The sequence below is a fragment of the Rana temporaria genome, chromosome 9 (genome assembly GCF_905171775.1).
Source record: "Rana temporaria chromosome 9, aRanTem1.1, whole genome shotgun sequence".
NCBI classification, from domain to species: Eukaryota; Metazoa; Chordata; class Amphibia; order Anura; family Ranidae; genus Rana; species Rana temporaria.
This window is the reverse complement of record NC_053497.1, coordinates 154,228,547-154,240,576: the sequence shown is the minus strand read 5'-3', so window position 1 is coordinate 154,240,576 and position 12,030 is coordinate 154,228,547. Positions and strand designations below refer to the sequence as shown.

The 12,030-nt window shown below is 43.5% G+C and overlaps 1 protein-coding gene across 1 annotated transcript in view; it reads right to left on the bottom strand.

Annotated features, from left to right (window-relative positions):
- ADGRD2 (adhesion G protein-coupled receptor D2) overlaps positions 1-12,030 on the bottom strand; it is a 999,543-nt gene that overhangs the window by 388,725 nt on the left and 598,788 nt on the right. Inside the window, exon 19 of the mRNA XM_040324866.1 lies at positions 7,043-7,158. Coding sequence (XP_040180800.1) covers positions 7,043-7,158 — 116 coding nt within the window. The remainder of the gene's footprint in view (positions 1-7,042; positions 7,159-12,030) is intronic.

The following is a 12,030-nucleotide window of genomic DNA, read 5'->3' as shown; positions in this document are numbered from 1 at the left end:
GACAGGTCATTCTCAGTACCATCCCATAGGAGGAGGATGTCGTCGATGTATCTGGCCCACAGCAAAATCTGGGGCCTAGACTGGACACAGACGACATCCTCCTCCCACAAGGCCATAAATAAGTTCGCGAGGCTGGGGGCATATTTAGCCCCCATAGCAACCCCGCGACTTTGTTGATAAAACTTCCCATCATGCCAAAAATAGTTATGTGTGGCTGCAAACCTTAAAAGTTCCATTATGAAAGTTATTTGTGTCAAATCAAGGCCACTATCCTTATTTAAATAATAGGAAACTGCATGTAGACCAAGATCATGGGGTATAATGGTATACAATGAAGTGACATCTGCTGTCACTAACCAAATCCCTGGTGGAGGTGTTAACCTGGAAAGTAAATTGATTACATCTTTGGTGTCTTTGATATAAGATGGTATACTTTTAACAAGAGGTTGGAGGAAAAAATGTATATACTTGCCCACCCGGGACGTAACTGAGTCTATCCCACTCACAATGGGACGTCCCGGGGGGCAAATGGGGTTTTTATGTACCTTTGGCAAATAGTACATTATAGGCGTTCTTGGAGCCTTAGGAACTAAAAAGGATTTTTCTTTTTCATTCAAAACCTTCCCACGAAAACCTCTATTCACAATCTTAACTAAGGCCTTTTTATATTTCGCCCCAGGGTCTAATGGAAGGGGGACATAGGTGTCACTGTCCCCAAGGATTATTTGCATCTCTTGCATATAGTCACCCTTGTTAAGGACTACAATACCACCACCCTTATCCGCAGGGCGGATCACCAAATCTTTATTATGACACAAAGACTTGATACCCTCTTCTATTTGTAATTTACAACGAACTTGTTTGATTTTTAAGTCATCCAAGTCTTTAAGGGTCAGATCTCTAAACACCCTTAGTGCCGCCGCTAAGTGGCCTGGAGGGTTAAAGACTGAGGCATTAGCCAAACCCGAATGGACAATGCGTGAGGAAGAGATTCCAGAAGGGTTGAAGGGGTTGTAAGCAAAATAACATTGAGTGTTAAGCTTGCGGACATACTTATGTATGTCCATGTATGTTCTAAATTTGTTGATGTTAGTGGGTGGAACAGATTTCAGTCCCTTGTCCAAAACGACCAATTCGGACTGACTCAAAGTATGGGAGCTTAAATTAAAAATACCCTCTCCCGTTATATTTTTGATCTCTTTGGGCTTCCTATTCCTCCCCCCTCCAACTCCTCTTTTCGTTCGGCCGCTCTTTTGGTGCCTTGGTTCACCCGGGGAAAACCCCAATGTGTTTGGTTAAAACTATTCTGTTGGGTAGAGCCAGCACCATACCCAAATTCATAAGGCCCCAAATTATTAGAACAATTGGGTCCTAAGACTGGGCCATAAGCGCCTCCATCTTGATCAGACAAATCACCCAAAGGTAAGAAGTTGTTGTGTGTGAGTATATTATACTCTGGTTCAAGGTTACCTGCATAATGGACAACCTCCTGAATCCCAAACCTCGGAAGGACTCTGTCAAGTTTAAGTCTTCATTTGTCACTGACTTCTCGTGTCAACATGCAAGTGTGAAACATATTTTTTCCAAGTATTGGCACATTTTGAAAAGTGACAATGTTCTGAATGGAATACTACTCGAAAGACCTCAGGTGGTCTTTAGGGGACTTCCTTCTTTGAAAGATAAATTGGCTTCCAATACACTTAATCCTCCTAGGATGCCCTCAATGTTTCTTTCAGGTCTGACAGGATTTTTTAAGTGTGGCAGGTGTCAGAGTTGTGGTTTGAATAGGCGAACCACTAAGAGGACTACTGAGTTTAGTTCCAGCTGTACTCAGAAGAATTTCTGCATTAAACCTTTCATTACATGTTCTACAGTGGGTGTTATTTATTTGCTAATGTGCCCATGTGGCCTTCAGTATGTGGGCAGGACGAAGCGCCCCCTCCACATACGGCTCAATGAGCACATCGCGAATATACAGAGTGGTTTCACAGAACACTCTGTTTCTAAGCACTATTTGCTTGCCCACGATAAGGACCCTAGGGATACGGTATTTCTAGGCATTGACAAATTTACTGCCCATTGGAGGGGGAGTGACCTGGTAAGAAACATCTCCAGATCCGAAATGTCCTGGATTTATAAATTAAAATGTTATACCCCTCATGGCTTGAACATAGAAGTAGATGTGAACTGCTTCATAGATAATGCATAACTCTATTTATTTGCTGTACACATTCAAATATTTGTGTTATCAGATATCTTAGGTTTTGTGATTACATTTTTTATCCATGGTGTAATGACATTAATGTGTATACTATATGATGATGGATTGAGCACCATGTATGATTCGAGATGGATCTGGCCAATGGTATTACATCAGTTTTTAGTTATACATATTTCATTTAATTAGTGGCGGTTTAACTTATGAATGTCCCGCCACGTTTTTATTAAGGACGGTTTTTATAAAAATACCCTTTATTTTTATAGTTTTTTCTCCTTTTTTTCCCTACTTCTATTTTTCTTGTTTTCACCTTATGCGCTATAACAAAGCGCAGGTTAATAGTGGGAATGGATTGTCACAGTTGTAATATTCTCTGTGATGATCCTTTTTTATAGGATTGGCTGTGCTGCTTTATTTAGTGTTAATATGCTGGCAGTTATTGGCCGTTTTCCATCAACAAAGATGGTGGACGTGCGTCTGGCGTCAGGTCCATCTCGGAGCTCAGCCACTCCCCTTTTAGCTACATCACGTAGTGACTCGAATCGCCTCCTCATCCCGTGAACAAGTCCCTGTTAAGACGAAACGTTGGGAGGCGGCGCTTTGACGTCACCGCGTTACATGTGTGAGGACCCGGATACTCTGGGCACACGCTTCCAATACAGACCGGCCGGCTGTGTTTTTTATGCTTAAGTTTTACTGGATTGATGTAAGTGCATTACTTCCTTTTACCCATTAAACCTACCATACAGTATTATGCTATGAGTCCCTTTCAATCTTTTCATATACTCTGGAGTACTATATCGAGCTGTCAATAGAGAGGATTACTGTATGCTGTGGGGTCTCTAGTGGATGGATGATTGAACCTGTTCCTCAGTGGAGAGTGGATATCGTTTATGCTGTTTATTATTTGATTTGTGGTAAGAGTCAGTGTTGCCCGTTGGTGGAGGTCTCCTGTCTGTCACTGATCACAATGTTTGTGGATTCATTTAGCACCTTTGGGACTTACTTTATCATCACTTGTTTTGGACTGTGTTAATTTATTTATTTTTCAGTTCTCTGTTCATTTTTTATTAATGAATTTGTGGACTATTTTTTATGGTTAGTACTGGCATAAGGATCCCAGTTCATGCTGCATAGTCTATATTTATTAATTCACTGTGTTCGCAGCACATTGGTATTCACTTTAATTTTTTCAATCAATTAGCGCGACTCCTTTCTTTTTCTATGTTTATTTGATGTTGTATGACATTTGAGACGCAGCTGTTACACTTGTATTCACTTTGGTATGCGCAATATTTTTTTCTATTTATGTGATGTATTTCAGTTATCTTGCAAGCCTGGCCTGTTAGTGGGCCCTGAGGACAGGAGTTGATGACCACTGCTGTAAGAGACCAGATATAGTGAATGCAGGGTCCTGGGTTTAGAGACACTTCAAGGAAATGTAAGTGTGTTCTGCAGATGGACTTTTTTTATTCATTTACACTTTATTATCGGAAAAATAAATTTCTTTCCAAACAATTAGTTGCCAAAAACAATTCGTTCTTTGTTTCATCTTGATTCAAAAATTATAGATCTACTACTTAAGATTATACATAGACATCAATATAAGTGTAGCGCCTGGTTACTTCTAAGTACCGGTGCAAAGTTAAATTTAGATGGGGGATCAGAGAGTTAATTAGCTCTGATCCAGTTAATCTGTTAATTGAGGTCTCTGTCTCAGCTTGGCTGACTGTGGGCTCATTCTGTCGCTTCTGGGGTGCTGTTCCCACCCCAGGAGTACGGGTGGCAGCAGTGGAGTCAAGGTTTGGGTGTTTTTCCCCAGCAGCCTATCAGGAGGGGTTTTCCTCACTGTGCATGCTGGGGGAGGGTATTTATGAGACAGACGCCATTGGTCGGGGTTCTTCTTCGAGTGCGGCACCACCCTTTAGGGTGACTGCATCACGTCGCCCCGGCAAAATGGCCTTCCAGGCCAGTGTGTGCGTGCCACGCAGTGTTCCTGGTTCCGGGACCACGTTGGTCCGGGACATTTAAAGCTGTGGCTGGGCCCCAGTAATCAACTGGGTCCCCAATCCTGAGAAGATCCCAAGCGTGTTCCCAGTGAGAGGAAGCTGTTTGGTGGGGAGTCTATCTGAGGAGAGCCAAGAGAGGCTGGCGATCCAATAGGGTCTTGAAAATCCACCGGGGATCAAGGTAACCGGGTACTGAGAGGTTGGACGTTGGTCACCTATCAGTCAGTAACCTGAAAACTACCTGAAGGAGATCCAGGCCAAAGTCTATTAAGGAGGATTACCTCCGCTACCTCAATCCTAAGGAGGGTCTGTGGCAGAGACTTTTCCTCTAAGTTCCGAGTAATACTCTGGCTGCCAGGTCAGTGAGAGAGGCCTGTCCAGGTACGCTATGCCCACTCCGGCTGGAGTGGCGAAGAAGACTAATGCCGCTTACACACCATCACTTTATGTGATGAAAAAAAACAACGTTTTTAAAAACGTCAATTAAAATGACTGTGTGTGGGGAAAACATTGTTTTATGTCTTGTGAAAAACGACAAAAAAAAAATTTAAGCATGCTTCAATTTTTTGTGTTGTTTTTCAAAACGTCGTTTTTTGTGTCACAAAAATTGACCGTGTGTAGCAAAAACAACGTTTTTAAACCCGCGCATGCCCAGAAGCTTGTTATGAAGCGAGCTTCAATGGAAAAACATGGTGAACGTAATCTCGCTTTGCTAGAGCATTGTGAAAAAACAATGGTGTGTAGGCAACGTTGTTTTTGAAAATTGAAGTTTCAAAAACGTCGTTTTTTACTTCACAGAAAATGTCGTTTTTTTCCATCACATAAAGTGATGGTGTGTACGCGGCATAAGTGTTGTTGGAAGCAGGACTGTTTACCTACTAGTACACCTGAATCTGCTATTTCTCCTTCTGCTTCATCTCTACTCTTCACCACAAATTTTATTGTTTTTACCCGGCTGTGTAATAAAGAGCACAGAAAAAGACACCTGTCGTGGACATTCCATTACTGCTATATGCACCATACACCCCTAGACGGCGGAGGAGCCATGAGGTAACATGCCACCCAAAACAAACCAGCAGCTCCTTTGGGGGTAGTGCTACATAAGAATATAGAAAAAAAGGGTGAAAGTTAGGAGCATTGATTTCCCTTGAGCCCAAATGTTGTTTATAAACGCAGGTAATAATTATATGAGTCTCCTAGATCATGTGTCATTAAATCAGTAACGTAGTGTGTAAATATCTGACAGGGGAACTACGGTAAACTTACCTCTTTTCTAGTGGTCCAGGTCTCTTGCCATCGCTGGCTCTTCTCTCTGGGTGCCGGTCTTCGGGCATCTCCATTGGCTGGCACAGAATGACGGAACTACTGCACAGAAGTCAGTGATCCTGGCACACAGACTGTGCCAGCAATGCAAGCTGAGCTGTGCATGTGCAGCTCAGTTTACATGCTGCAGAAGACTGTAAGCAGACAGGTAGGTGAATTGTATTACATGTCTCTTCTACGATAATAGCCTGCCTGTTTGCAGTCTGTTCAAAAAAGCCTTTAGCTCCCTTTAAATTTTCTCGAGAGATTCCACGTGTTGCATTTTAGAGATTGCCGACTAGTGTTGCTCACGAATATTCGTATTGCGAATATTCGGCTCGAATATGGCATATTCGAGTATTCGCGAATATCTCGAATTTCGCGGCCAATATTCGCTATTCCGAATATAAAAAAAAATTGCGAAATTTCGCTAATGCGAATTTATTGCGAACATTTTGCGAATTTTTTTTTTTTTTCTGATTGGCTCTGATGCAAAAGAAGGGCGGAGAAAGTATTCTCGAATATTCCGAAATCGAATATTCGGAATATTTTATCAAAAAAAAAAATGTTGTGAAATATTTTGACAACTGTGGTAGGAGAACTCTGATTGGCTCTGATGCAAAAGAAAGTATTCGCGAATATTCTGAAATCGAATATTGGTGATATTTTATCGAAATTTCGCTAATGCGAATGCGAAATTGATTGCGAGATTTTGACAACTCTGATTGGCTCTGATGCAAAAAAAGGGTGTAGAAAGTATTCGCGAATATTCGATTTCCAAATATTCGCAAATACTTTCTTCACCCTTCTTTTGCATCAGAGCCAATCAGAGTTCTCCTACCACAGTTGTCAAAATATTTCACAACATTTTTTTTTTTTATAAAATATTCCGAATATTCGATTTCCGAATATTCGAGAATACTTTCTCCGCCCTTCTTTTGCATCAGAGCCAATCAGAATTTTTTTTTTTAGCAAAATGTTCGCAATAAATTCGCATTAGCGAAATTTCGCAATTTTTTATTTTTTTTAAATATCACGAATATTCGATTTTAGCGAATATTTCACGAATATTCGGCTATATATTTGTGATATATCGCGAAATCGAATATGGCGTATTCCGCTCAACACTATTGCCGACTATGCTGTGTTAATTCCCCCAGGAACATTATATGATCTACTTGAATAAACCATGACAATGGATGGGCCTAGCGGTGACTTCTAGAGTAAAGACACATTATTCTTTGCTGAAATTAATAACTAAATTAAGCTATTCAGAATTAATAATCTTAATTTTATGTAGATTTATGACAGGCAGCAAGAGTTTACCTCCATTGAAAGTGCAGTGGGCAGTGAGTTGTTATTTGTAACAAGCTCTGAGTCTATAGCAAAACTTGGAAATGCTGAGGAAAATATTGTATGAAAAATTATTTAGTGAAATATGTAATGTGTTAATGTTGGATTTGCATAGTCCTTTTTACGTAATGTCATGATTTGTTGAGATAGGTAAACTTACCAGACCTGGATGCCAATCTGTTTCTCTAGACTACAGTTGGGTGTCATCATCTTGGAGCGTCTTCTAGCACTAGAGATTGTCACCATAACCACACGAAACAGAACAAAAGTGTTGACCTTTATGAGGGAAAAACATCAGGATGTTTAAACAATTTATTTTAGGTCTTTACAACCAAAAATTACACATTAAAAATATGTTTCCAAGGAGTAAGAGATTAAAAAGTTGCTATTAGATAAGCAAACATTCACACTTCTCTCCCTCCCATTCTATCTCTCTCTCGCTCTCTCTCTCTCCCTCTCTTTATCATACGCTGGTGTTGTAAGCGTCATTTTAATTGCATTTTTTATTTAAATCCAAGACTAATATTGAATAAATTCCCCCTATAATACAATATGGAGGATTTCAAACAAAATCACTACACTTGTCAGCAATGGCTAACAAGGTCCACCCATTCTAATATAAAAGCGCTCATAATAATGCTAAATACACTATATTACCAAAAGTATTGTGACGCCTGCCTTTACATCAGGGGTCTCAAACTGGCGGCCCTCCAGATGTTGCGAAACTACAAGTCCCATGAGGCATTGCAAGGCTGACAGTTACAAGCATGACTCCCACAGGCAGAGGCATCATGGGACTTGTAGTTTCGCAACAGCTGGAGGGCCGCCAGTTTGAGACCCCTGCTTTACATGCACATGAACTTTTATTGCATTCCAGTCTTAGTCTGTAGGGTTCAATACTGAGTTGGCCCATCCTTTGCAGCTTTAACAGCTTCAACTCTTCTCGGAAGGTTGTTCACAAGGTTTAGGAGTGTGTCTATGGGACGATTTGACCATTCTTCTAGAAGCACATTTGCGAGGTCCGGCACTGATGTCAACGAGAAGGCCTGGCTTGCAATCACTGCTCTAATTTATCCCAAAGGTGTTCTCTCGGGTTGAGGTTAGGACACTGTGCAGGACAGTCAAGTTTCTCCAGGCCAAACTCAATCATCCGTGGCCCGGATTCAGTAAGAATTGCGCTTTTTTTGCGGAGGCGCAGGGCAACGTTTTTGCCCTGTGCCCCCGCAAATTTGCTCCGCTGCCCTTGATTCACGGAGCAGAAGCTCCGTAAATTGCGGGGGCGCGCCGGCAAAATGCCCGGCGCAAGCGCGGGCAATTTAAATTATGCCGTAGGGGGCGGGAATCATTTAAATTAGGCGCGTTCCCACGCTGATCGCATAGCGCATGCTCCGTCGGGAAACTTTCCCGACGTGCATTGCAGCAAATGACGTTGCAAGGATGTCATTTGCTTCAAAGTGAACGTGAATGGCGTCCAGCGCCATTCACGAATCACTTACGCAAACTACGTAAAATTCAAATTTCGTGACGTGGGAACGACGGGTATACGTAACATTGGCTGCCCCTGCTAATAGCAGGGGAAGCCTTACGCAAAAACCGCCGTACGGAAACGACGTAAATTGCATACGCAGGGCTCGCGCAACGTTGTGAATCGGTGTTAGTATGCAATTTGCATACTATACGCTGAGCACAACGGGAACGCCACCTAGCGGCCATCGCAAGAATGCAGCCTAAGATATGCGGGCATAAGAGCCTTATGCCGCGCAGATCTTAGGCTGCAGTCTCCTGAATCAGGAGCACTCGTTACGCCGGGGCAAGTAAGCAATTGCGCTGTGTAACCTATGGTTACACAGGCGCAATTGCTTCTTGAATCCACCCCCATGTCTTTATGGACCTTGCTTTGTACACTGGTCCAAATCATTTGGTGGAGGGGAAATTATGGTGTGGGGTTGTTTTTCAGGGGTTGAGCTTGGTCCCTTAGTTGCAGTGAAGGGAAAGCTTAAAGTGATTGTAAAGGTTCCCGTTTTTATATTATAAAGGTGCACTGTATTATATACTCTGCACTATGTATTCTACATTGCACTATATACTCTGCACTATATACACTACACTGACCGCACTGTATTATATACACTACACTGAATGCACTGTATTATATACACTACACTAACTGCACTGTATTATATATTATACACTGACTGCAGGCTTAATCCACTAACTAACCTAACTAATCTCTCTCCAGTCTACTATAACACACTATATATGGCCACCGTGTAAGCAGCCTTATATAGCGTGGGGTGTGGAATTGGCCCCTGAGCCATGATTGGCCAAAGGTACCCTGCCTTTGGCCAATCATGGCTCTTACAGTACATTGTGCTGTGATTGCCCAAAGCATACAGGTCAGGTGCATGCTTTGGGCAATCAGCAGTCATCCAAGCACTATCATCTTGCATTGCTAATGCCCATGTTTGCATTGCATAATTGGGGCACTCACCGCTGGGCGCACATCCCACGAGCGCCCCATATACTTACGTTCAATTCGAACATGGGGCCCATCTCTAGTGGACAGCCTTCCCAGAATAATTTAAGCTGTTATAGCTGCAAAGGGTGGGCCAACTCAATATTGAACCCTACAGACTAAGACTGGGATGCCATTAACCACTTCCCGCCCGGCCTATGGCCGATTTACGTCCGGGAAGTGGTTCTGAAATCCTGACAGGACGTCCATGGATGTCCTGCAGGATTTCATGCCGCGCGCGCCCGTGGGGGCGCGCAGCGTGGCGATCGGTGATGCGGGGTGTCAGTCTGACACCCTGCATCTCCGATCTCGGTAAAGAGCCTCCAGCAGAGACTCTTTACCACGTGATCAGCCGTGTCCAACCACGGCTGATCACGATGTAAACAGGAAGAGCCAATGATGTCTCTTCCTCACTCACGTCTGACAGACGCGAGTATAGGAGAGCCGATCGGCGGCTCTCCTGACAGGGGGGGTTCGCGCTGATTGTTTATCAGCGCAGCCCCCCCTCGGATCCCCACATGGACCACCAGGGAAGCCCACCCTGGACCACCAGGGAAGGGCAAACAAAAAAAAAGCATGAAAAAAAAAAAGTCTTAAAAAAAAAAAAAAGCTTTTTTTTAAAAAAAAAAAAAGATGCCAATCAGTGCCCACAAATGGGCACTGACTGGCAACATGGGTAGATCAGTGCTGCCCCACAATGTCCATCAGTGCCACCCCAAGTGTCCATCAGTGCCACCCCACAGTGTCCATCAGTGCCACCCCACAGTGCCCATCCATGCCCAGTGCCCACCTATCAGTGCCCATCTGTGCCACCCATAAGTATCCATCAGTGCCGCCCATAAGTGCCGCCCATGAGTGCCCATCTGTGCCGCCTATGAGTGCCCAGTGCCGCCCATGAGTGCCCATCAGTGCCGCCCATGAGTGCCCATCAGTGCCGCCTATGTGTGCCCATCAGTGCCGCCTATGTGTGCCCATCAGTGCCGCCTATGTGTGCCCATCAGTGCCGCCTATGTGTGCCCATCAGTGCTGCATACCAGCGCCGCCAATCAGTGCCACCTCATCTGTGTCCGTCATTACTACCTCATCGATGTCCATCAGTGCCATCTCATCGGTGCCCATCAGTGCCGCCATATTAGTGCCCGTAATTGAAAGAGAAAACTTACTTATTTACAAAAAAATTAACAGAAAAAAATAAAAACGTAATTTTTTTTCAAAATATTCAGTCTTTTTTTAGTTGTTGCGCAACTAGGACTGCGCAATTGTCATTCAAAGTACGACAGTGCTGAAAGCTGAAAATTGGCTTGGGCGGGAAGGTGCGTAAGTGCCTGGTATGGAAGTGGTTAAAGTTCATGCGTGTGTAAAGGCAGGTGACCCAATACTTTTGGTAATATAGTGTATATAGGTGTAGACAAGCTGTTATGCCAGACTGAACCACTTCCTAATATTAATGCAAATACAATATTCCCTACCAACAGAGAAGGCCAAAAGAGTCCAAGTTCTGTGAATCTGTGCTACCTCATTGATATTACTAAATTAGTAATTACTAAGGGCCAGATCCTCAAAAGAGATACGGCGGAGTAACTGCTGTTACTCCGTCGTATCCCTGGTCCTAACTATGGAACTGATCCACAGACTCAGTTTCCCATAGTTAGGACGAAGATCCGACATGTGTAATTGACTTACACTGTCGGATCTTAAGGATGCAATTCTAGGCCGGCCGCTAGGTGGCGAGGCCAATGCGGCCGGCGTAGAATATGCAAATGACCAGTTACGGCGATCCACGAACGCTCCGACGGGCCCGTCGCTCTAAATCTACGTCGTTTACGTCAAGTTCAGCCGCGTAAAACTAGGGCTAAGCCCTAGTTGTCTTAAGCCATGTTAAGTATGGCCGTTGTTCCCGCGTCGAATTTTAAATTCTACGTCGTTTGCGTAAGACGTCCGTGAATGGCGCTGGACGCCATTTACGTTAACGTCTAAGCAAATGACGTCGGAGCGACGTCAGTTAGCGCAATGCACGTCGGGTAAGTTACCCGACGGAGCATGCGCAGTACGTCCGGCGCAGGAGCGCGCCTAATTTAAATGGGACTCGCCCATTTGAATAGGAACGCCTTGCGCCGGACGGATTTAAGTTACAGCGCCGCAAAGTTCCAGGTAAGTGCTTTGTGGATCGGCACCTAACTTGGGAATTTTGCGGCGGAGTACTTAAATCCGAAAAGTTACGTTGCGCCGCGGCTTTGTGGATTACCCCCTAAATTACTAAATGAGCATTTATCTCATTTATATTACCTGGCTAATGGAATTTGTTTTTTCTAGTCTTCTTTTGGGATTGTCATGCATGCAGCCTTTGATAATTGTATACAATTTACATACAGAGCTCAAATAAAAAGGTATAATTGCACTGGTTAGACCCATCAGATCTTAGAATGCAGCCTCTTAAAGCTAGAATGAAACCTTCCTATCTACCAAAGACGGTGTCATCTTAAACGTTTTTTAGATCTGCTGTTGCCATGGTGATGACCAGACATGACACCAGTCATTTGTGGACTTTTCGGAGTTTGTTAGAGAGTTGACATAGACACACTAGAAACTTAGGCAATTATCACCAGGGGTGTGCCTTGTACATTGTATACACT